General features: G+C 36.5%; 1 protein-coding gene across 4 annotated transcripts in view; it reads left to right on the plus strand.

Annotated features, from left to right (window-relative positions):
• The window catches only part of ZFPM2 (zinc finger protein, FOG family member 2), a 483171-nt gene that overhangs the window by 94030 nt on the left and 361544 nt on the right, over window positions 1-27597 (plus strand). For 3 of the 4 annotated variants that reach the window (XM_032760240.2, XM_032760241.2, XM_032760244.2), the window contains one exon: window positions 3664-3822. The exons of the other annotated variant lie outside the window; for it this stretch is intronic. In XM_032760240.2, coding sequence (XP_032616131.1) covers window positions 3664-3822 — 159 coding nt within the window. The remainder of the gene's footprint in view (window positions 1-3663; window positions 3823-27597) is intronic. 4 annotated transcript variants of the gene reach the window in all.

Here is a 27597-nt window from a genome sequence, read left to right on the forward strand (position 1 = left end):
ACATGGAGCTCAGTCGTGAGCCTTTTCTGAGTAGATATTATTATTTGTGTCAAATTATGTGTGGTGATTTTTCTGAAGTGGACTTCTGTGCCCACTAATCCATACACAGGAGGTTCCTTCATTCCCTCCTTCATTGGTGCTATTAATTGTACTTGTGCTTCAAGTGTCTCTTACCCTTTTAAAATGTTAGTTTATGGCCACCGATTATCTGTAAGGTTTTCCTGTTAAAGAAACATGCAATATAGAGAGTAGAGTGAGATCTGATCTTAAACCATAAATATTGTGCATTTTAAAAGAAACCTTTTTCCCAAAGCCCGATTTGATGGCATAGCTAAAGAAATGGTTAGTTATTTCACATTTTAAAGTACAGTAATTATATAAAGCTGACACTTGCTTTGGAAGAAATTCAAGTTGGTCATCAAATGATCTTCCTATGGCCTGTTTTAAATATTGGCAATGAGATCTCATGTTCAAAAAATTTTGAACAAATGAGCTTAGTGATTTTTCACCTTTTATTTGAATTTTGATAATTCATTTTTAAACATATAGGTGCTTCTTTTTAATTCCACGCTTGGAATTGCAAAGGAATAGCCAACATGTAAAATAAAACAACCCTGGAATATATAATATTAAGATCTTATCAAAAACCTTGATAAATAAAAGATTATGTCTATATAAATATACATATGTATCTGTGTATATATAAAATTGCCATAACATGACTTTGACATTTAAGAATAAAAAAATGCTTTATGTGCACATTTTTCTTTCAAATTTTCCCATGAGCATTTCAATATAATTTTTAACACAATGATTAAATTTAAATTGATATCATACTATTGAAGCCAATTTGTTGTCATTGATATTTAAAACAGTTATTCATTACATATTATTCCTAGTAAATCCTCTTCTAAAAAAGTACCTATGCCTAGAATTTCATTTTGTAAAAGGAAAGCATATATATTACTGTTAATTAAACATTGTATAATATATATACATTCTTTTTATTATATACAGGCTTTTGTAATTGAAGAGCATCCAGAAAAAGAAGAACTTATTTTTATATTTTTCATATTTTATATATGAAAATATCTGTTGGAGCTTTACTTTTCATTAGTAAAACTCAGAGTATATATTCCAAAAGAAGTATATATTTCAAAAGAAGTATATATTGTAATTTCTGTTATAACTGATATTAAAAGCTACTTTACATGTTGATTTAGTGTGGATATAAATTATGCAAATAAAAGTAATAGTAATTAATTTTTTTATTTTTGGTAAGTCTATAAGACTATCTTTCTGACTTTAGGGAGGGGTCTAATATTTTGGTTGACTTTCAGTAATTTGAGAAGAGCAGCAAGAGAGTTTTCGATTTTTAAAGACTAGATCATTAAACATCTATGAATAAATAATTATGTTAACATGAATTAACCATTTTCTAAGTTACCTATGTTTTATAGTTTTGTTTCTGAAGCAATGCATTTATAACTACCAAAGAGTGGTTCGCATAGTAGCATATTAATTAAAACTATTTTTAAAATCTCTTGACTCATGCCTGTAGTCCCAGCTTCTCCAGAGGCTGAGGTGGGAGGATCACTTAAGCCCAGGAATTTGAAACTGCAGCAAGCTGTGACTGCACGTCTGCACGCCAGCCTGGGCAACTGAGCCAGACCCTTTCTCAAAAAATAATCATAATCTTAAATTTTCACATTAACGTTTTCACTTATCAGTTGGAAACCTTATTCTAGTTAACTAACCTCGTGAACTTCATTTTTCAAATCTACAAAATGAAAATAGTCATAATTCTCATACTTACTTCACTGGATTATTTTAAAGATCATGTAAGAAAGTGCTTTATATAGTATTTCGTTTTGTATATATAACCACAGTACATCCATGTAACACAACTGCACTTGTAGCCCTTAAATTATACAAATAAAAAATACAAAGTGCTTTGAAACTCTTACATGAAACAAATGATATAGCTCATGTCTTCTTTTGATCAAATTTGTTGTTATAATTACATTTTTTTGAAAAAAAATAAGGGAAATATTCTATTATAATTCTCATTAGACTTAGCATTAATAATTGAACTTATCTCTTGAAATTACCAAATAAATGATTTAAGGATTGTAATGTTTTACATTCTTACTATTTTATATATTCTTTGCTTGTCTTGCTCTTTGACATAATTATTCTAAAAGGTGAAAGATTATACATTTTAAACTTGAAACAGTTAATAAGATAAAATCTAATATGGGATGCATGACTTTTGAATGTGGTTGGTGCAAAAACAAAATCCTTGGTTCTTTTAACCTTCTACCTTGAGCATACGGAATGTATAATAAAACACGATATGACCAGAGTGGAATTAGGGCATCCTTTTCTTCTTAACATTTGCTCTTTTGAAGAATGAAAGGTAAAACACATTTTTTTAAAGGACAAAGAGACTCTGTAAGAAATTTTTAGTTGGATATCCCTTCATTTAAACCCATCCAATTATTCTGTCTATGCCAAGGTGTCATATGAATTTAGTCCTTTTACAATTTGCTTTATCTTATTTATCTACATACATATATATATGTATATAAATTGTAGTATATGCACTATTTTAAATTATTTATAAGATTGCTCCTTAGGACCTGGAAATTTCCTAGCACGTTTCTAAAAAGTGAGAGTGAGAGGCTGCCTGAGCTCTGAGTATTTAGCCTGTCTGATGGGACTGCTGCCATGAGTGACAATTAGTACAAATTACCATAATTGTGTTCTTTGGATAAAATGCCACATCACTTCTTTAGGAGCAAATGCAGTTTCTACTTATTAAAATGAGTTGGTTACTTTGATTCTTTAGAGGCAGTCAGAAATTCACAATCAGCCCAGTGGTATTCCCACGTAGTCCACTTCAGATCGGTCTGAACAACTCTAGCCCTCCCTTTCCTTTCAATAAAATAGGTCCATTAATGTAGCGCACCTCACTCTCATTCTCTCCAAGGGAGTTGTATTTTTATTACTGAAAAAGTATCACATAAATACAAATTACATTTTTTCATTAGAAAACCACTTTTCATTTCAGAAAAAATTCAATTAATTATGAATAGGGTTATGCTTTCATCAGGGAGAGAAATATGTAATTTTTCTTCAAGCCTCAAACACATATAATGAAATCTTTTCTCAGAATCCACTCTTAAGATGGATTTTTAAAAGTATAGACTTTATTAAAATCTCAGTTCAATTAAAATGCATTCAATTACTTTAAATCTTTATTAAAATCTCAGGTAAAATTGTACAACAGTGTAAAAGAGACTTGTACTCTTTACCAGGCAGTTAATTCTAACAAATGAACATAAAGTGCACAGTTTTGCTCTTAAAGAGCGAATCAAAAAAATAAGTTTGCGGCTTGAGGTTGGGGGTGGGGACGCAATGGAGATGCAGGTTGCTTTCTGTGTTATAACTTCTGACACTGGTTTCCTTGGATCTGTCATCATAGGTCATTGTTTCTTGTGTATACGGATGTGGCATTATCTTTTGTGAGTCCCCTTGGTGGTACTACTTAGAGTATATTATTTTTCTCACCACTGTAACAAAAAAAGGCTCTATTTAAGGATTTTATTTCACTGTCTTCCTTGGATATTTTTGGTACAGTGTCCCTGATTCTTTTTCAAGGGCCGCTTGAAGATGCCATTGAAGATGAGGAAGAAGAATGTCCATCAGAGGAAACAGACATCATCTCCAAAGGAGACTTTCCATTGGAGGAAAGCTTTTCCACAGAATTTGGGCCTGAAAATCTGAGTTGTGAAGAAGTGGAATACTTTTGTAACAAAGGTAATTGTTGATGGCTGGATGTAGTATGTGAGTCCACTTAAATGATTTTATAATGTTTTTAAAAAATGCATAACAGTGCTCAAAGTGCTGACACATAATTCAACCGTCTGAAAACAAGTGCAGATTTTTTTAAACATAAAATTTTATTTTGAGGGACATGAGCAACTCCACTCTAATAACCAGTGATTTTTTATATTGAAACAAATATTTTCACATTGATTGGCCAATTAACTACGCACAGTCTTCATGTTATTGGCCAATTAACTGTAATATATTTAATGTTGATCACTTATTCATTCATTCTTTCAACAAGAATTTATTGAATGTTAATTGTTTACAAGGCACTAAATTAGGCATTAAATATTAGCACTGAATGAGGCAGAGAGTTCTCAGCTAAGGTTCCATCTCATTCCTTTTGAAAACCGAATGCTTTAGGTGTTTAATGTTACTTTCAACGGTGAGGATGGTGCTTTGGGGATATTGTCAAATAAAAAAATACACATTCTTTCTCCATTCTAGATACTTTCTTGACACATTAACAATATAATCCAAGAAGCACTTGAGACATACCGCAGCTTCTTTCCAGCCATGACCTGGAGCCAGATGGCCTTGCCAGTGACTATGTTCTCATGGAGCATATATACTCATTTGTTTACTTTTTTATAAGTCAGTTTAAGGTTTCTCATGATTCTTATATATTTATTTTTATCGGATTGTTTTGCAAGTCTTTTATCTCCTCCTGCACCAATGTACAGTTTTCACAAATGCTTGGATCACTTTCTTGGTTTAGAACAGCTACTTTTGCAGAGGGCTTGACTGGAAGTGTATGTCTGTTTCCATATGTCTGTCTGTGTTTGTGTATGCACCATTTTTATTCAGACGTTTGTTTTTTACGCAGATAAATATAATAAAGTGGACTTTTGTGTGTGTGTGTTTGTTTGAATTTGTTAATCAGACTTCATAGTCTCAAATCAAGAGTGCCAATGTAGCTTCTCAAAAAAATGTCAATTCACATATCTTGGTGGCCATGTATATATTTAATCATTAAAAGTTCCAGTATCATTTTCTCTTGTTGATGGTGTCAACAAAAAATGTCAGAAACAAAAGACGTCAGTCAGCTCCCATCCCTGTGGTCAGTAGAACCCCTGGCCCTAAAACTTTGGAAACAGAATGGCACCTGGACACACTGAAATTCAAAAAACCCCCTTAACCATGTAGACCTCAAGATGACCTGTAGCATGGTCCTTGTCTCCTACATCAGAGATTTTTAATTGAAAATGAGAAAAGTATGAACAGAATAGCCTTTTTTTCTAGTGTTGACTCAGATGTCAAGCCAAATTAATATTTTCCTTAGTTGCTAGAACCATTTCTTGATGATATGTAGCTATGGCAACAAATCTAAGCTGTCTGGAGATGGATAATTTTTAAATTTATGTTTGAAGACATCTCAATTTTTTTCTTATTAGGAAATATATCGTTTTGTGCATTGTAGAAGACCTACCTTATGCTGTGATATTGCAGTAAAGAGAGGAACTGAGAGTTAGAAGGTGAATAAAAGAGTTAATGTATGGATTTATACCTTTTGTCAATTTAATTCATCCAGGAAGGCAGTGTGATAGGTATTACTGTATGAATTGCAAATTTTGGGACGATCTCTGGTTAAGGGCTATGTTGAATGAAGGAGTAAAGAACTCCAAGTTTTAAGGTAGTAGTTTCCTGGGAGAAAATAGATTTATGGCAAATGCTTACATGATGATGTAACTATGGTCTTAGGACAGTCACTCCAGCTATACTAATCAGAGTCCTAACTCATGAAAAATAATGACAGACCTTTAGGAATTAAGAAAAAACATTAAATTACAATTGTTCTGAACAAGATTCGGTAGATATTATTAATTTTTTTATAAACAGTTGGAAAAATGTTTAATGTCAGATGTACACAAAATAACATTTAGTATATGATATAGAGACCATATTAAATAATAAATAACATATATGTATTATAAGATAATTCTGTAATGTTTAGTTTGAAAGTAGAAGGTCATAATGGGTGAGAATAACAATTCTTATTTTCACCTGATATTTTTCAGGATAAATAGTAATATTACTATTGATAGGAAAATAATTTCATTATTTTACTCTTGCAGAATGTATCACCAGGGAATTCCCACTGAAGTCAGTTGGAACTGGTACAAAAGAGAGACGACTCTTTGATAGATTTTTCGTCCCTTGAGGTCATGCAAGGAGTGCTATCCATTCTTCACTTAAGTTGATTAGCTACAATGGAAAGAGAATATTTTCTCTGTGGAAAATTAGAAACTAATCTTTCTGTTGAAATTCTCAATTTTTCTCAGTGACACATAATTATGTTTTATTGCCAATTGTGAGGAAGAGGACAGATTAGCAATTAAAAGAGTAGAAGTTGCCAGGCCGGTGACTCACGCCTGTAATCCTAGCACTTTGGGAGGCCAAGGTGGGCGGATCACCTGAGGTCAGGAGACCAGCCTGGCCAACATGGCGAAAACCCGTCTCTGCTAAAAATACAAAAATTAGCCGGGTGTGGTGGCGGGTGCCTATAAGCCCAGCTACTCGGGAGGCTGAGACAGGAGAATTGCTTGAACTCAGAAGGCAGAAGTTGCAGTGAGCTGAGATTGCACCACCGCACTCCAGCCTGTGTGACGGGAGCAAGACTCCATCTCAAAAAAAAAAAAAAAAAAAAAAAAAAAAAAGTAGAAGTATTTAAATGGTTAACAATGCCAGTGTCATTACTGGAAAAGCAAATAAGACATGTTCCTCTGAAGAAAAATATTTTTAGGCCGGGCGCGACGGCTGACGCCTGTAATCCAAGCACTTTGGGAGGCTGGGGCAGGCGGATCACCTGAGGTCAGGAGTTTGAGACCATCCTGGCCAATGTGGCGAAACCCCATCTCTACTAAAAATACAAAAATTAACCGGGCGTGGTGGTGGGTGCCTTTAGTCCCAGCTACTCGGGAGGCTGAGGCAGACGGAATTGCTTGAACCCGGGAGGCAGTGGAGGTTACAGACAGCCAAGATTGAACCACTGCATGCCCGCCTGGGCGACAGAGCAAGACTCCATCTCAAAAAGAAAATAATACTAATAATATCTTGGGTTCATTAATGAAACATTTTTTGCACGTAGTTTAAATCATTTATGACAATTTAAAAATTGTTGATATTTACTGGAAAATGAATTGGATTATTTGGAAGTTTCTTGGTCTAAAGGCTACCCATGACCAAAATTTACCTGTGACCTAGTTACTTATATGGGTCCCAAGCATAAAAATTTTGTACATTGAATGTTTTTTTCTTGTTAAACAAAAGATATCTTAAAAGTTCAGATCAAAAAATGTGGCTAGAAGGTCTAAGTTCTCCAAACAAAAAATTTTGACACATTATCAGGGGAGCACACTGAGGATACACATAGAGTTACTACATATTTTTAGTCATATTTTAGCAACTGCATTTTATATAAAACCAATCATATGTTATCATACCTTTTTTAAAGAAAAACTCTACATTTCTGAATACGTAGCTTATTATAAAGTTTCTACTTTCTTTTGAAATTGAGCATTTCTATTATACAGGATATTTTCAGTGATGAACTAAAATTATAGTTCTTCAATGGCTCTTATTATTGTAATATTTTCCTCAGTTCCACACTGATACTATCTGTGTTCTTGTTGAAGGGCAAGTTTTTCTACAAGTCTCAAAGTTGCATTTACTAATATTAGTAAAGTTTCTAGTCATTCTAAACCATGTGATTAATTAAAACCCAAATCACTCTTAAAATGTAAGATTCCACAGAAATGTCCAAGATTGTTGGTCAGAATTTTATGTTAGCATTAACGTATAAAATTCTTAATTACATAAGTCCATCTCAGAGATACCCTTGTTATAGTTGCATGCTTAAAATTTGAACCTGGCAATTCTATTGGCATTTCCTATGTCTCTTTTTATTTTGGATTAATTGCACATTTCATGTTCCTATTTTTCATTTCTTTGAAATGAAATGAACTATGTTGATAAAAAGATGCTACTTGAAATTTACTTTGATACCTTTAGATTTTAAACATTTTAACAAAATATAAAGCAATACTTTCAATTTACATTTGTCATCTTTTGTTTATGAGTTTGGATTACGTGGCATCTTGCCTTACAGTATCTCTGGGAGGAAGGAAACAAGCAAGATTATTTTCTTGAATTTATAGATGATGAAGACATCAAGACTCAGTCCATCAGTGCTACATATTTCCTGTGGTACTGAATTTTTCGATTCAGTTATTTTGTCTGCCTTTCTTCTGGTTTATGTGCCAGACATGGAAGTACATCAATGTATTTGTAGAACTAAGCAAACCAATATGAACTGAAATATAGGTGGTCTGGAAAGCAGCCTCCAGAGTTTGTAGTTATGTCACTATTGGCAGGTGGGAATGCCAATATATGAGCAATTCTTGGATAAACTCAAAGACAGTGAGTTTCAGAGTGGGATTGGCATGGAGCAGTTTTAATTAATAATTGTAAAGTGAAATAAACGTGTTTGGGGATAAATTCCAGGAGAATGTCACAAAATATGTGAACAGGAAGAATCAGATCAATGTCACAGGATGCTAGTAGAATGTAATGCTATATAAAAAAAAGATAACTCAGGTGAGGGGGGTGAGGGATAAAAGACTACACACTGGGAACAGTGTACACTGCTCAAGTGATGGGTGTACCAAAATCTCAGAAATCACCGCTGAAGAATTTATTCATGTAACCAAACACCACCTGTTCCCCCAAAACGTATTGAATTACAAAAAACAAAGATAACCCCAAAGAAACTACATGTAAGTCAACTTTGAATTATCTACAATGATTATCTAGAAAAGTTAAAGAGGGTCCTTACGAATTGTTTGCTGATGTTATGATTTTAAAACAAAGGCCAGAAGGGAAAATGATGCTATCAAAGTTGCTTTGGGAAGACAAAAAATCTTTATGCCTTGTCCTTGCATCTAGATATGAAGAATGATCAGAGACATTCTTGGGTATAGTAACGCCCTAGAGAAATGAACTAAAATTAGAGCTCTTCAGTTTGGAAATGTTAGGTTTAAAAAGAGGGGTCATGATGGAAATACATAAAATAAGGAAAGATATATGGTGTAACAATAGAAATTCTCACTACATTCAAAAAGAGTCCACATAGTGTGCAGAAAGCAAAGGTTATTTTAAAGATTCTTTAACATAAAAAATGTAAAGAATATTAAAGAAAATAGAATAAAAACCTGGGTTATTCAGACTTGGATTTAATGTTAGCCCCAGAAGTAATTAATACCAGTTGAAAGCAAACATAATCAGATACTTAATAGGACTGGCAGAAACTTTCACTTCTGTTCACTAGGTCAAATTCTGTACAACTCAACCCATATATTAAGCATTTGCTTTTTTGCCAGACCTTCTTCTCAGAACTGGGATGCAGCCTTAGACAAAAGTCAGTCCCCACTCTCAGGAGGAGAGAGAGAGAGGTAATAAACAATTGAATCACATTTTATAATGTTCGGTGAGATAGAGGACCATGAGGAAAAATAAAGCAGGCAAAGTTGGTGGAGTGAAATAGTGTGCGCACATAATGCTGTTTCATAAAGAGTGATGGGGAAGGTGAACTTTGATTGGAGACTTGAGAGAAAGGAATGAGCTTCCAGTACTGAGTCGAGTCTGCAGTACCTGTGAGGTTAGTGTTATAGGAAGCCAGAAGAGGACAGCAGAGAGCTGGGGAGCAGAAGAGGCACTGTCATACCTGTAGAACCTGCTGCTCTTGGAATCTGTTGGATTCCCACTACTATGGAAGCCTTCGGGAACAGAATTGTAGAAAGAAACTATAGTATGTGAGCCACAGAAGAGAGTTGCAGTAGGACATGGCCATGACATAGTTTGTATATGCCTGGATAAGAAAGGCCTGCAGAAAGGAAAGGTTAAGCAGGAAACTGAAACAGGTAAAATGGGGAAGCTGTCAGGGGATACAGATAACTCCAATCAGAATTATCCCTGTAGCCAAGGGCTTGATGAGACTCCATCTGTAGCTCATTAATGTGGTTTCCAGAACAGCAGTTTGGGGGTGTTTGAGGATGATATGAGTCACTTTGTTCCCTTCCATAATAGCAGAGTTGGGTTTGTGTTTTCTATGTCTTTCCACATTCTTGAATTAGATCAAGAGGCAGAGAAGCAGAACCAGTTTCATCATTGTACTCAACTTCTTCTGCCAATAGGCTGCCAGGCTCATTGAAATGTTTCCCCCCTCCTCCCATCCTCCTTTCTTTCTTTTGTTTCCTGTAGTTTTGTGGCTTTGTTTAAAGATTAAGAAATAACAGAGGAAAAGCCATATTCCTCCTTGTTACCTGTAACAAATATAAGTTGAAGTTATTGACATTAATCTCTCCCTCCCCCTGGTCCCTGAATGTTAAGGTAAAGCAACAAAAGTTTTATCTAGAGTTTTAATAACGAAAAGAATGTTTTTTTAACTGTATCTTTATGCAGTTTTGGCTGTGGGAGTAGTAACCGTTGTTTTTCATTTGATCCCATATAAAACATCATAGTATTTTGTTTCCTATTTTCTTATGTTCAGTTTATTATTACTTTTAGTTCAGAAAGTCTATTTCGCTATATTTTATAAATCCTTTCAATGAACATGCTTTCCTTCCTCCTTGGTTATGCCTTTAATGACATGTTTTTGCCTCCTCTGATGCCTGAGTAACTGGAATCAGAATCTGCATAAGACAGCTCTACCATAATCACTTTGAGTTCAATAAGGAAGGGGACCTTTACAGGCAACTTTTTTCCTTTTTTCTTAACGGGATTAAGAAGCTCAGCTCTTTAAATTCTTGCATATAACATTGACATTTCCAGGATGTGTTTGGACCAGGGAGTTCAAAGAGAAGGAATAAAAAAGAAAAGCCAATATGACTTTGTTTTTTACCTTGCTGGAGGAACTGTTTGTGCAAATCGCCTGTAAGCTTATTGACCTGAATCTTTGACTCCTTGTTTTCTCTGGATTTGGCTGGAGTGGAGACACTGATGGAGCACTGATAGGGCTGATTGAACAGCCCCCAGCTTTACTTGGCAGGAACCTCCCTTCCCTTCTCCGCCACCTCCCCCTCCCTCCACATGACATTATTATTCCTTGGCAGAGCCTCCATTTTCCTGGATTCAGTACTTCTTCTTTTTCTTGAAATTTATTTTAAAATCATTAGTTTTTCTTAGGTAAATCATACAGCCATGCAAAATGAGAAGTAATACTTTTTAGAATGTAAAATTACAGGCTAGCGTCCTATAGGCTGGGGCAGTGGCTCACACCTGTAATCCTAGCACTTTGGGAGGCTGAGGCTAGCAGATCAAGAGGTCAGGAGTTCGAGACCAGCCTCGTCAACATGGTGAAATCCCATCTCTAAAAATACAAAAATTAGCCGGGTGCAGTGGTACACACCTGTAGTCCCAGCTACTCTGGAGGCTGAGGCAGGAGAATTGCTTGAACATGGGAAGAGGAGGTTGCCCTGAGCCGAGATCATGCCACTGCACTCCAGCCTGGGCGACAGAGTGAGACTCCACTGAAAACAAAAAACTAGTGTCCTATAAATGCTTTTATCTCATGAGATTGAAAAAATATATACCTTATGACCTTGTGGCATCACTCTTTTATAGCCATCTTAAAAGTCTGAAAACATAGTTTTTGTTTGGAATGAGGTTGATTTTTTTAAAAAACCACAATTGTTGGAAAAATGGGAGAGCATGTGAAGGAATTCTGTTCTTATGAGAGTAAACATTTTCTTGGTTTTGATGGAATCGGAAGGTATACAAATTTGCTTCATGACTCAGTGTTCTATGTAAGGGTCAGATAAAGCTTTGTCTACTTACCTCATCTCTCATTTCAGATATATCATCATAACAATCGCAACCAAATTCAAGTGATTAATTTTATACAACGTTTGAAATGACCCATGGTCATTTATATAAGTAATATGTGATAATATGTACTATTGTTTAGCATGTGACAAACTAAATTCATTGTTCTTTCTGTGAGCTGACCAACAGATCTCAACTGTGCAGTCTGCTGAAGATATTTTTGAGGCATATTAAACTTGATAAAAAGCTCTTCTCACATAAATGTAGATTTTCTTATTAATATGTAAAATTTTTCACAATGTTTTTGTTATCATTTGAGAAGCAACAGGCAATGTTAAAGTGTTTGCCCATCCATTACCTGATGGGATATCTTTATCTCTGGTAGGCCTAAACATAGACTGTGTAATGGGAAATGCAGAAAGCTGTGGTGCGATGAATTTAATTATAGTAATAAACTCAGCCACTTTTTGTTGTTCTTAAAAGGTCAGGTAAAAATAACTGAATATGTTGCACCAATAGAGTAAATACTGATAAAGGATGCAGATTGCTGTTTCAGCTTCTTTTTTGTCATTCAGTGAGATTCCAGAGATTGGCATTAGGGCTATGTGCCAATTATAATAATTTTAATAATGGTAATAACAACGTCCATTTGCTGACTGCTCCCGAAAGTCAGACGTCTTCCTGTGTATGTATCATCTCTAATCAGCTTACTGTCCTACACGGTAGATGCTGTCTTCGCCTGTGACTTCCAGAGGCTCAGCAACTTGGCCAAAGTCAACAAAACTACTAAAGACTAACACAAAATTAAAACTTGCATTTTTGGTGCTTAATAAAAGTAGAGAACTAATTTTGCTTCCTGATGTCCACTATTATATAACTCTTGTAGAAGGAGGGAGAGGAAAACATCTGAAGAAGGTTAGATATATGAAGTATGAAGCTCACTTTTTTGAGGTATTTTTAACTGGGCATTTTCTAATAAACACTTATTGTACATGATGTGTCAGTCAAAAATAAGGGTGCTTACAAAACCAAATAAACAAAAAGGCCAACGTAAATGAATTAGGGATGTTCTTAAAATATTTCTATCTTTTGGTACTTCCTTAAAGACTCTGTCAATATATACCATTTTGTAATAAGGGGAGTTGAGGTTTTGATATAATGTAAGGGGCTATACTGAAAGCATGCTAGTCTCATTATACTAACTGAAAATTATATTACCTTGTTTTAAAGACATTCAGTAAGCTACAGTTTCTCACTGCCTGTTTCTTATGCTGTTGCTTTCAGGTAATTTAAAAGAGTGAGGACACACCAAAATGTGTGTATTTGGGCAGAAGCCAGTAATAAATGGCAGGAATGTTTACAAATCCATCAAAACTATTTGGATAAGAGCTTCAGCCTTGTAGAAATGTTTGCAAAGTGAACTCTTTAAAATAGTTTGACCTCAACACAAAATAAGACTAAATAAAAAACGAAGAAAGGAAGGAAGGAAGAGGGGAAAAGGGCATTGTTTGCAGGGAAAGCTCTGGGCACTGTGAAAACTTTTCACTTTTCTGAAGGAAATGCAGTACAACAGATGGTAAGAGTGGAAGTGAGATAAACATAGGAACTGGAAAAGTAAGCAATGCATTCTAACAGGTTCCGTATCAAAGATCTGGAGAAGTAGAAAGATTAGACAAGGAACGGTTCTGAAACCTGACAGTGGCTGTATCTTACCAAGTCTTAGCACATAGCAGAGATGGAAAGTGGAATTGCACAGACAGTAGGCTGTGATTATATTTTTCTGACAGAAAGGAAGGTCTCTTTAAGGATTATTTTTAATGATATAAATTTATCAAGCTGGAAATCTATCATACAGATATATAAAACACTTTGCTTACTATGTATTTAACAATGCGATTTGATGTAATTTCTATTGTTGCCCTATGATTAGTTCAAGACACTATATTTTAGGTCTTACGTAAACTGTAATTTTTTTCAATGCAAATTATGGCCCAGGCAAGTTAACCAATACTGAGAACCTATGTTACCTGTTTCTGGTAAGCATGGATATGTATGTGTGGCTGTATGTGATCATGCATGTATAGAGGCAGAAAGAGGACTACAAAAAGAATGTTCTCATTTCTTAAAGATACAGTGACCTAGAAAGGGAAAGAATATATATGGAAATAGTGTCAAACTTGGGCTGATTAAGGAAACAATGCATTCACTCCCAAGCTTCCTTATGATAATGTGCATCATTCTAATGTGGAAACCACTCACCAGCACACATCTGCCTCATTTAATCTGTGCCTTCTGTACTCCTATATTCTGTATTGGTGGCTGACTCCTAAAGGGAATACCAAAATACAATAACCTTTAACGAGAAACAATTCTACAAAAATGCAAAATGATACCAAAAAAAAAATGGACAGGGAAAGTAGCTTATATGCTAAGGAAAACCCAACTCAGATGTGTTTTATTTACAATATTGGCAGTTGTGCTGGGTGACTTTTAAGGTGCCCCTAAAAATATCAAATTATTAATAAAAGGAATGCGTATTGAAAAATTATGTAGTATGCATCTTATTTTCACACTTAACATTGTCAAATATATTAGATGTATTCATTCTCCTTTTTAGTTTATTTCACAATTGTTTAATTATTTTTCTAGCAAATGAAAAAAACCTAGGACAGTTCAAAACAGTGTGGGACAATTTGAAACTTGGATAATTCAAATAAACATTGGGTGTTGCTTCAGAATTCTGAGGCTCATTTGACGGGTTTCTGAACACCTGAGCACTGGGGCAGTACCGTTTATCTGAGAAAGATAGTTCTGACCTTTACTATGGTTACTATGAGGTTAATGAAGCTTAAACCTCAGAACTCTTCACTTGGACAGACTCCTCCCAAGGCCCTGCACCTAATTTTGTAGGTGGGACTTTGAATTATTTTTCTTAAGGAGGCCCCCTGAATTGTATAAGCTTTGGTCCCCACCAAGCCTGATTCAACCCCTTTTAGTACCTGTATTAGTGATCTTCAGAGGAGACAACCAGGATCAAGAATGTTAAGTTTGTTTTCAACTTCCTGATTTGTTGGAAAACCAAACAGATTCACAAAAAGAGTTTGTGTTTATATTAGATACCTTAATTCCAAATCTATTATCATTATAGGATAAGTTACCCTTTGCCTAAAGAGACCACAGATATTCATGAAAAGCCTGATTTTTAAAGTGCTATGCTAAAAAATGAAGAGAGAGGGAAAGAATGTCTACATTTCTGAAACTCTGGAAAATGTTGTGGATATTATCTATGTTTTTCTGGTGTTATCACCAGCAGCCAAGAACCTGTTGCTGGCACTAAGGGAGGAGACACTGTTGGAAGACCTTGTAGTAAAAATAGTCTGAATGCATCTTGTGATAACTTATTTGGGACTGTCTCTGGTGTTGGAAGCTAGATGTGCATCTGAGTTAGAAGGAGGCTGATGGGACCTAGAATACTCTTTTTTTTTCCCAGAGGTGTGGAAACTGTTAGGATTAAGTGCAGCTGTAACAATAGGTTCCCAGAAGTGGCCACAGGACTCTTTGGCTTGTATCCCATTGTCTACAACTTTTTTTTTTTTTTGAGATGGAGTCTCGCAATGTCGCTCAGGCTGGAGTGCAATGGCGCGATCTCGGCTCAGTGCAACCTCTGTCTCCCGAGTTCAAGCGATTCTCCTGCCTCAGCCTCCTGAGTAGCTGGGACTACAGGAGCCCCCCACCATGCCTGGATAATTTTTTTTGTATTTTTAGTAGAGACTGGGTTTCAGCATGTTAGTCAGGCTGGTCTCAAACTCCTGACCTCGGGTGACCCGCCCACCTTGGCTTCCCAAAGTGCTGAGATTACAGGCATGAGCCACTACACCTGGCCCACAACTTATTTTTATGGTGTGGTACACGCTAAAAGAGAAGCCTCTGTTTTGTTGTCAAGTGGCCATATGCCCAACTCTAAATCATGTTACTATGGAGGGTTTTCAGATTATATAAAGTGCATAGCTTTTATTTGCTTGGCTTGGTTATTAGAATAATTAATGAATGAAAGCATAATGGCAGTCAGTGCATTCAACATTCATGCGTTAGCTAATCCAGTAAATATTACTGAACACCTGCTATGTCAGACATGTGACATCCACATGCTGTGGATACAATGGTAAGTAAACACAGGGAAAGTCCTGGATATCGTAGAATTTACCTTATAGTGAGGAGGCAGACATTAATAAAATAATCACGCAAATAGTTCAGGGTGGTTTGATCTAGTGAGGAGGGTCAGAGAAAATGTCTGTAAGAATGTGACACTTGGCCAGGCATGGTGGCTCACACCTGTAATCCCAGCACTTTGGGAGGCCAAGGTGGGAGGATTGCTTGAGCCCAGTAGTTTGACACCAGGTTGGCAACATAGGGAGACCTCATCTCTATAAAAAATAACAAACAGAAAACTTAGCGGGGCATGGTGGTGCATACCTGTGGCCCCAGCTACTTGGAAGGTTGAGGTAGAAGAGTTGCTTGGGCCTGGGAGTTTGAGGCCACAGTGAGCCGTGATAGTACCATACCACTGTTCAGACTGGGTGACAGAGCAAGACTGTCTCAAAAAAAAAAAAAGAAAGAAAGAAAAAGAATGCGACACTTAAGCTGGAATAGAAGTTGGCGAGGCATTAACTCGGCAAAAAGAAGTCATAGAGTTTCAGGTAGAGGGAACAGCATGTGAGCGACACCAGCCTGGTGAGCACGCAAGCAGAGCAATAGAGACGGGTGTGAGTTGGGCCAGAGAGACCAGGAAGGACAATGATCATAAGGCTAAGGACAGGAAATAACAGTAGAGACGAAGCATAAAGAGGAAGATAAATATTCTGAAAGCTGAAATACGAAATTGCAAATCTGAGCTTTCCATAAGCCATAGTAGAGAGAGAAAATGGAAGAGGAAGGCAATTCCAGTGATCAAGCAGGAGCTAAAAACAGAATTTGTCAGGAGAAAGAAATGTTAGCCCTTATTTGTGAGCTCTGCGAGTCATTCATCATTAGAGTGTTTGAACTAGTGTTATATAAAGGGCATTCAGATACGGAACGATGCCTTCATTAGGCCTAGAATATGCACTCTCTATTGGCTACTTCTCCAGCCTTAGCATTTTGAATGTGTGGCTTCAATAAAGTCCTATTTAATAATACAGTGGAACACTTTGTTAATGAGTGATTGCTTACAAATAATATTCTTAAATAAACACAGAGGCTGACAAACAGAAGGGATAGTAGTTTCTTGGTGGCAGAACAGTAGAATTGTGATTGGGTTATAGTAAAGAATATCCTCATTTAGAGACCATAAGGTGTTACTGTGTCTCTTCTTTGGAACAAGAAATGTCTTAGCTATTTAGAATCTTCCTCTGATAGGAATGATATTAGTTACAGTGAGACTTTTTGAAGGGAAGGTAGGGGAAGGGATAATAAAAAAAATTATTTAAATATAAACTTTGAAATATAAATTTTAGAAACATCGTTTAAAATAGAATGTCAGACTGGGTGCAGTGGCTTATGCCTGTAATCCCAGCACTTTGGGAGGCTGCAGCAGGAGGATCACTTGAGGCCAGGAGTTTGAGACTAGCTTGGGCAATACAGTGAGACACTCATATCTACAAAACATCAAAATAATTAGGTGGGCATGGTGGCTTGGGCCTGTTGTTCTAGCTACTAGAGGCTGAGGCAGGAGGATTGCTTGAGCCCAGGAGTTCAAGGTTACAGTGAACTGATTGCATTGCTGCACTCCAGCTTTGGCAAGACTCTGACTCAAAAGAAAGAAAAATAGAATGCCTTGAATGCCTTGTTTTCCCACACTTGCTTATGTATCTCACCCTTTCATGTGCTCGTTGAGAGAAATAATGAGGAATAAAATTATCGAGACATAGTACTGATTAAAAGTTGTCTTATTTTATCCGTGGAAATTTCCCTTATGCATCAAATCTTCAGTGAACTTAAACTTTGAGAAAAACTCTCACTTGGAGGTTAATATTGATAGCAGGGATAAATGTTCAGTACTGTGTTCAATAATTCACTGTTCTTTCTTCCTCTGTTATCAATACTTTAATTGTGACTTTTACATGATGTCAGTAAACATAAACATTAGTATTTGCAATATTTTCCTCTTACTAGCTATGATGAAACCCTACAAATGACAGTAGTCATGCATTAACTATAGAAATTGAGGCCGGGCATGGTGGCTCACGCCTGTAATCCCACCACTTCGGGAGGCCAAGGCGGGTGGATCACAAGGTCAGGAGATTGAGACCATCCTGGCTAACACAGTGAAACCCCGTCTCTACTAAAAATACAAAACATTAGCCGGGCGTGGTGGCAGGAGCCTGTAGTCCCAGCTACTCGTGAGGCTGAGGCAGGAGAATGGTGTGAACCCGGGAGGCGGAGCTTGCAGTGAGCCAAGATCGTGCCACAGCACTTCAGCCTGGGAGGCAGAGCGAGGCTCCGTCTCAAAAAAAAGAAAAAAAAGAGATTGAGTTTCTTCTCAACATGACGGTGTTAGCCCTGGACCACTGTTATCAACTGTTTCAGGATTTTTTCCTCATCTGCGGTCCTCAAATATATAGCCAAGTAAATGTGGGTTCTAGGCTTTTGATATGCTTAATTTTTCACATTAAGGAGTCTGAAGCTACTGTCAAAATAATAACATTTTGTCAGATAGGAAAGCCCCAAATAAGTTACATTTTTTTAAATAATTGTATACTGAATTTTAAAAAATTACATTTTTAAAAATAATTGTATACTGAATATAACTACCCAGAAGATGGCAAAACTCTACATTTTATTATACATAAGTAGTAAGTCAAAGGGAGACCTGAGTTAGAAACCAGGATAGGAATCCACAAACATAGTGGATCTATTCAAACTGTTGAAATTCTTTTTTTTTTTTTTTTTTTTTTTTTTAGGTATTGCCATAAAGGGAACAGCTGCGTGTTTTTATTTTTGTTCCTGGAAATAGAATCGTGTCTATAATTTGGTAACATAGAGTTAATTTAACATGACATTTCTGTTTGGATAATCTATAACCAAACGATTGTTTTAAGCTACACAGTATTGTGAGGCCATTAGGCGAAGCAAACACAAACTGAATCTTAAACTTTAATGTCCTCGCCCTTCAGTATGAGCTGCAGTTTTCTGTTTTTGACTGTTACAGTCCTTTAACCAAAGCTATCTTGTCTGATGATAAAACCATAAGTGTATGAAGCTCACACATTTTTCATCTCTTTTTATGACCTTATCTTTCATGAGCTTCTTCTGTGAAGGTATCCTAACTATAGGAAGCACCTGGAAAACATATGTGATATCTATTCTCTGATAAGCAGTTGTGAACAAGAAAGTAGATCTGTCACTTCTGAACTGTTCATTGTTAAAAAATACTTTGATGATTTAGCTGATTGCAAAATACATTATAGGGATGACTAACAGCTACAGTAACACTCCTAGTCAAGAAAGTTCTATAGTTATATTGTACAAGAATTTCTATAAGAGGTTAATATTGATAGGAACTACATGGATTAAAAGAGCAAGGTTGAGAAGGGCTGTTTGCTTGCATGACTGCTTTCAAACACTGCTGCTATTCTGTTCTGAAAAAGTGACTGTCTCGGAATGTGGCAAATCTTTAATTTCTACAGAAGTATTTAACTTTCAGTGAAAAGGTGTTTGTTTGCGGTTTATAAATTATTTTTGCCTGGCGAGTGGAGCCACTGCTTTTACCACCTTACCAACAATACCTAATATGGTATTTAAAGATTCTGTTTCATGTGTTTCAAAGGCTATATTCAAGTGCATTTCCCCGAGCCATTTATGCTATGCATTATATTGCTCAATAACACCTTCAATTTCCTCCTATAGGACTCTCATTGATTCTGAAACCTAGACTAAGAAAAATGGAAAGGCCCACAAAATGCGTATGATATCTTTTAAAAGAGTAACAAAAGAGTTTAATCTTGCAACGGAAAACCATTAACTTCATAGCCATAATTTTAGAAATATAGATTTTGTTACTGCTTGACATTTATTCCATTTCATCATTTTATGAATTGGTCGCTGGATATATATAGTGGTTATCCCATTAAATATGTTTGTGCTTTGCTGAAAATACACTGAAATTTCTATTTAAAAGTATATATGAATAAAAAATTTAGAAAGTAAATGACTGGATGTCAAATGAGTTCCTAGCTCTTTCTGTAATTCTCTTCTTGGCATCTTTTTTCTGTCTTCCTTTCCTCTTCCTACCAACACAGCTGGTGAAGCAGTATCTTAACAAACTTGTCGTTATTATCTTGCTATTAATTATTCATTCCAGTTTTCCTAAGCTACTCTAGAGTACTGATTTCAAACATAGAATCAAAAATGGATAGAAGTATAAAAAAAAGTTGGTCAATAAAGTCAATTTCATTTAAACTAGGAAGAAGCTTGGGTTAATATGAAAATAAAATTATAACTTTTTCATGAGAATAAATATATTGGAAGGAAAGAAGCAAGTCTCTATTGTGAGAAAAAAATAGTTTCTTAAAAGTAATTCAAAGATTTCACATTTGATTAAATTATTTTAATCACTTATTTTTCATTAGTAAAAAGCATTAAAAAATGAATTATGTCACAACATTACCATAAAAATAAGAACTAGTTTTCTGAGATAAAGTTAGAAGATGAAGGGTCTAAAAGTTGGAAAATTATGACATTTTATTTATTAAATGGAAATAATGTGCTGAAATGATATTGCAGTAAGTTATGGTAAAAAGAATGAAACTAAAATCTAATTCTTTAAGTGCTCAGTGAGCAATGGTAGTTGATTGACATTTGTATGTAGTTGATTTTTCTAAGTGCCAAGTAAAATAGTAAACCTTAGGGAAAAAATAATGCTTATGAAGATCAAATCCGTTAAACATTTTATTTTAATATGCAAGCGGCTGGGCGCGGTGGCTCACACCTGTAATCCCAGCACTTTGGGAGGCTGAAGCAGGCTGGTCACCTGAGGTCGGGAGTTCGAGACCGGCCTGACCAACATGGAGAAACCCTATCTCTACTAAAAATACAAAATTGACTGGGCATGGTGGTGTGTGCCTGTGGTCCCAGCTACTTGGGAAGGCTGAAGCAGGAGAATCGCTTGAACCCATGAGGCAGAGGTTGTGGTGAGCCAAGATTGAGCCATTGCACTCCAGCCTGGGCAACAAGAGCGAAACTCCGTCTCAAAAAAAAAAAAAATTATGCAACCGTAATGAAGAAATGGGACTTAAACATGATAAGGAGAAAGCAGCTGTCAGATCACATCCTGCTATCTCTGTTGCTTGCCATGTAGTCGATTTCGACGGTAATGTCCTAATAAGTTAGGGGCGTGGTCTTTGGAGTCAGACTAACTTGGCATCAAATCCTGGTTCTGCCACTTACTAGCAGTGTGCCTGGGCATCTTTCCACATCTCTCCCCCTTCGTTTATTTTTCTGAACTATAGGAATATTAATACATGGCAGAGCTGTTGATGTGATGTTTATAAAGCATTTAGCAGTATACCTAGTGCTGAGTAGTGCTTAAGAGATGATAGCCATGTTTAGATTTAATATAGAATCTGATCTTGATGACATGATCTATACCTTATTCATCTTTATGATTTCAGTATTTTGCATATAGCAGATATTGAAATGAATATAAATTAAATTCTGATCCATTCTGTTTTCTACATCCAAATTTATCATTTCATATGAGATTATTTTGTTTTAGTCATCTTTCTTTTTTATTTGCATTCTTTCTTTAAGAAAAGATTAAATAATTAGAAAGTTTAAACTATTCTTTCCTCTCCAATTTTTTTATTAATGTGATGTGTATTGCATACCCCTTACCTAGTTTTATAAGTAGCTTAAAATAGGTGCAAATTGTAATTTATTTTGAGCTGTTAAATGTGTATACTTAACTACTTTTGTAGTGCTTCTTTAAATACTCAGCAATACTTATTTTCATTATCTCTAATTATTTGTAATGAATGAAACAAATTGGAGCAAATCATTCAATGAATCTAGGTTATCAATACTGAGTATTGCTACCAAGTTGAAATCTATGTTCTACAGTTCTGATTTGGCAGTTAAGTGACATTTAATGAAAGTTTTTTAATCATATGAAACTACTAGTTCAATCAACCCCTTAATAGGTTGAATTACAATATTTTCATCTTGCCATTTTCTTTTTCTGGATGAGAATGATCAGGGGTAAATTTGGCATATACTGAATGAAGGAAAGGACTTCACTCAGCCATTAGACAGTTGAAGTACTTTTCAAACTCTTTAGCATCTTAAAACGTCTTCTGGATTATACTCTTACATCATTGAACTATCTAGCTTCACCACCTTCAAGATGCCATGTTTCTTGCACAGTAACTTAATTATCATAATCTTTTTCCTATAGGACTCTTTGGGAAGGTGGCTGCCATTTTTAATGTTAAAAATTGTTTCTGGCCGGGAGTGGTGGCTCACGCCTGTAATCCCAGCACTTTGAGAGGCCCAAGTGAGTGGATCACCAGAGGTCAGGAGTTCATGACCAGCCTGGCTAACATAGTGAAACCCCGTCTCTACTAAAAATACAAAAATTAGATGGGCATGGTGGTGCACATCTGTAATCCCAGCTACTCAGGCGGCTGAGGCAGGACAATTGCTTGAACCCAGGAAGTGGGGGTTGCAGTGAGCCGAGATTGTGCCACTGCACTCCAGCCTGGCAGGGGGAGACTCTGTCTCCAAAAAAATAATAATAATAAAAATAAAAAATAAAAAGTTGTTTCTAGTCATGTAGCCTCAGGATATTAAACAAGATGTTCAGTTTCACATCTTCAAATTTTCGGATATTTATTGGTTTCTTCCTCCAAGAAACTTCTGTGGCATCAAGTCTGGGTTTGTTGTCATGCTTGTGTGCTCCTGTCCTATCATGAACTTCTCCCCGCAAAGCACTCATCACACCAGCTTGCAACTCCCTATTGATCTGTCTGTATCCTACACTGGTCTGTATGTGATAGATGAGAGAAGTCGTTTGTTTTATATTCTCAGTGCCCAACACAGTGCCTGGGCCTGAAAAAGCTGTGTTTTAATGAACTAATAAAGAACACTTTGTATCACTTCTGTTTAACAGAGGTGAACATTTATCAATTGAACTGGATCATTTTCTTTAAGTTCTAATTTTTGTGGTTAACTCTGATTACTCGGCAATGTATTCTTCCAGACACACTCCTTTCTATTTTTTCTCATTATTTTTTCTTCCAAAAATATGTAATTTGCCTAATAAAATATTTTGGGGTAGACTTAACCACGGTCTCACAAAAATTGGGAGAGAGAATGTCTGCGACATGAGTGTTGTTATGAAATGAGTAAGGGAGAACTCAAAAGACCCAAAGTCTGATAAGGTATGTTCATAGGAACTTAGTCAATATAGGTTGATTACTGTATTTGTATCACAGGGTCATATCAGTCCCCTCACTGAAATACCTCCAGTGCATCTCATTGCAGTCAACATGAAGGTAGAACTCCTAAATTCATTGTATGGCTTCTTCATGGTCAGTCTCTTTTTGTGCTTCTGGTCTCTGAATTTCTATACTTTATGTCTTACCACTTGGAATTATTCATGAACTATCTTAATTGTAGGTTTTTATCAGTGGCTACTGCTCTCATGCATATTGCCTATTTCCCCAACTAGATTATATGGTCCTCAACAGAAAGCACTGTTTTTTTTTTCTTTTTCATATTTCTCATTGTATTTTCAAAAATATGTGTGAGTAATGTTAATGATTGATTGAATTTTGCATAGCACCATATATTTCCAACTAAAATGTAACAGTAAGATGCAGGAAGGCTTACTCCTTTATGTGAATGTAAGGATGGTACAGTTAATACCTGAATATAAAATAACTGCTCTAAGTGGTTCTGCTTAGATTTTATTCTCTGTTATCTGGGCCCTTGGCTATATAATTTTTAACAGTGTGGCCTCATGGTTGTTTGTTAATGGGTTGCTCTGGGATTATTATTCAGGTGTTCATGGTTCTCTCCTCAACTGGAGGAGAGATGTAAAGAGAAAGGATGTTTTGGAAAGAATGCCAGACTAGCAATTAGGAGACTCAAATTTAATTTATAATCTTGTAAAAACTGCTGTTCTTGGTGGCCTTTATGATGCCATAGCCCTACTGTCCTGCTTGTTGGGGAAAGGAGATTTACATAAAACTGCTTCAATCTGCCACTCCTGTGATGTGTGGGAAGCACTTATTGCTGGAACATGAGATTTGGGGAAGTTCGTTATGCAGAAACTAATATGGTAGCTGTAACACCATGGATAAGCTATTGACCCTATCTGTGCATCAATTTCCTGAATAGTAAATTGATCTAATTTGGGCTACGTGTTTTCCAAAGTCCCCTCTGGTGCTCAAATCCCTGTGTTTCAAGATTCATAAGGAATAAGAAAAGTGCTTGGAAGGAGTGGATGCTGTTTGAAAACTGTTGGGTATATTCTCTATTCTTTACCACTGGGGAGAACAACTCCTTTAGTATACATCCCTGAATTAGCTCCCAGAGTGAAACTCCATTTAGTCTGTGGAAATGTAATCAAAAGATCACTCACCTAAGTGGTAAATAATTGTGTAGATTCTAGCTTCCATGAAAAATTAAGTGTTGGAAAGGTCAACATTTCCCCAAATTGGGTCAGGTATCCCTAGTGGCACTCAAGAAGATTAAGATGGTACACTGGTATTTTATTAAATAGCCTTGAATCAATGGTAAAAATGTTCTCAAGTTTCTTACATTCTTTGTATATCAGTGAGAATGTCTCAATTTCATATTACCATTTATCACTTAAATACTCCTCTGGTACTTGCTACTCTTTCTAATACAAAGCAATGAGATAGAAACTCAGAGTCTAAATAGACATGATAGCTAGCATTTAATAGTATTATCTATATTTTTGTTGAATCTGTTTTGTGATTACTTTCTATTTTTGGCATGTGATACTGATTTTCCCTTTGTGGTAGTGATAAAGTTTTTGTTTTTCATATGTGTTGTTTGTTTTTAAAATACATTTTTGGTTTTTTTTTTAGTTTATGAAATAAGTCATTAAAAAGTGAGTCAATTTAAAGAAAGTAGCACCCAAAATATTGCATACATGGTGACTGGCCCCAAATCATAAAAGTAGCATAAGAAGTTGGGAAGAAATGGGGTGTATCAGTAAGAGTCCATCAGGAAACTGATGATGTGGTCACTGGGTTTAACTGAAGGGATTTTGGTGAAGGGATAGTGCACAAGGTGTGGGCGGGACTAGGGAAACGAACCAGGGATGGGAAGCATCTAAGGGTTCACCACAGTAGGAAGCTGTTAGCACTTCCAGTCTCAAAAGACACGAGAGAAGATGCAGGAGCAGGAGGGCACCATAGAACAGGAGCTCTAATTCTGCGATACAGTCACTGCTAGCAACTGAAGACCATCAAGAAGGAAGGGAATAAGGGATGAATACCTGACCTCTCTCTCCTCCTACTTCTGATCCTCTGCTATGCTATCAGTGCCTCCGGTGGCTGAACTCAGAAATCAGAGGCCAAGGGACGGGAGCGGTGGCTCACGCCTGTAATCCCAGCACTATGGGAGGCCAAGGCGGGTGGATCACGAGGTCAAGAGATCGAGACCATCCTGGCCAACATGGTGAAACCCCATCTCTACTAAAAATACAAAAAAAAAAATTAGCCGGGACTGGTGGTGTGTGCCTGTAATCCCAGCTACTTGGGAGGCTGAGGCAGAAGAATCACTTGAACCCTGGAGGCAGAGGTTGCAGTGAGCCGAGTTCACACCATTGCACTCCAGCCTGGGTGACAGAGTGAGACTCCATCTCAAAACAAAAACAAACAAACAAACAAAAAACCCTTGGACCTTACCTTGCATTTTCATTTGTCAGCTTACTCTCCTTAATTGTGTTTTTATTTTCAAAAAGGGACTGTCATTTTCTGTAACTATCATACTGTACCTACCACAGTTCCTTAAACATAGTAGATGCTCAATAAATATTTTATGGAGGGAATTTCATTGGTATTCATTCTGATAATTTGAACGGGCAAAAGGGAAAACTCTATCTCAACAAAAAAAAAAAAAAAAAAGAAAGAAAGAAAGAAAAAAATCAGAGGCCAAGGGCGCCCCAGTGTTGGGAGTTCAGGATCCCTGGGTCACAAAGCAGGGCCAAGAAGGAAGAGAGCGGATTGGGGCCAGCAAGAAGGGACAAGCAGAGAATGTCCAGGAGACATTAGGGTTCTCCACCACAGCTAACATTGTGATTCCAGTTATGCCAGTCTGCTAATTACATGACATTAGTTCAGTACTTACATGTAGGTAGGGGTGATATTCAAAGACTACTGGTATGGCCTGGGATCTGACCAATCCAAAGGGATACCATAAACCTCCTGCTCACCAGGCTTTCATCCCAAAGTTTCTGGGTTGAGAGAAGCAGGAGGAGGCTCAGTAGAGAAGGGCCAGAGCAGGTACAGTCAGGCAGAAGGGAACTTGGTTAGTTCAGGGCTAGCGTCTATGTAACCTGCAAAATGGGGCACAGAAGATAAACCCTTTTTTGTTCCTGAGCCTTTTTTATGGTGTGCCTTTATGCTTGCTAAGACTTGATCTTACTTGTTTTAAAAATGTTTTAAAAATTTGTTTTGAAAACTTGGGGCCGGGCGCGGTGGCTCACGCCTGTAATCCCACCACTTTGGGAGGCCGAGGCAGGCAGATCACGAGGTCAGGAGATCGAGACTATCCTGGCTAACATGGTGAAACCCCGTCTCTACTAAAAATACAAAAAAAAAAAAAAAAAAAAAAATTAGCTGGGCGTGGTGCCGGGCACCTGTAGTCCCAGCTACTCTGGAGGCTGAGGCAGGAGAATGGCGTGAACTCAGGAGGTGGAGCTTACAGTGAGCCGAGATCACGCCACTGCACTCCAGCCTGGGCGACAGAGCGAGACTCTGTCTCAAAACAAAACAAAATCAAAAACAAAAACAAAAACAAAAAACCTTGGACCTTACCTTGCATTTTCATTTGTCAACTTACTCTCCTTGTGTTTTTATTTTCAAAAAGGGACTGTCTTTTTCTGTAAATATCATCCTGTACCTACCACAGTTCCTTAAACATAGTAGATGCTCAATATTTTATGGAAGGAATTTCATTGATGTTCATTCTGATAGTTCTGAAAGGAAAAATATTTTCAAAAATATTTCAATTTCAGACAAGGGATTCAGTGGTGTGGTTTATGTATTTTATTCTTTAATATCCACTAGAATCCATACTCTCTGTTAAGTAAACTGAGTTCAACAGAGCTGACCCTGGGTTTCTACATTCCTACTCCTTACCTTTATTACAGTTTTTAAATTCATTTTATGAAGCTACACATAGAAATGAAAATGTATGGAATTTTAACTTCAAAACTCATTAACATCATGTTAAGTGTCATTTATCGTAATCATGATTTCCTGAAAATTCTGTATTTTGTAAGTAACTTTGGAAGTTTTTAGAAGTTCAGTGGTTTTTTTTTTGTATAATCATATAAAGATTTAAGTGGTATTAGAGAGTTGGGAAACTGGAAAATAGTTATTGGATACTTCAGAGAAAGTTAGATAGGCAAGCAATTTAATTTACAAATCTTGGCATCATTGGCCGGGCGTGGTGTCATACCTGTAATCCCAGCACTTTGGGAGGCTGAGGCGGGTGGATCACTTGAGGTCAAGAGTTCAAGACCAGCTTGGCCAACATGGTGAAACCCCATCTCTACTAAAAATACAAAAATTAGCCGGGTGTGGTGGCAGGCACCTGTAATCCCAGCTACTTGGGAGGCTGAGGCAGGAGAATCGCTTGAACCTGGGA

The sequence above is a fragment of the Hylobates moloch genome, unplaced genomic scaffold (genome assembly GCF_009828535.3).
Source record: "Hylobates moloch isolate HMO894 unplaced genomic scaffold, HMol_V3 SCAFFOLD_9, whole genome shotgun sequence".
NCBI lineage: Eukaryota > Metazoa > Chordata > Mammalia > Primates > Hylobatidae > Hylobates > Hylobates moloch.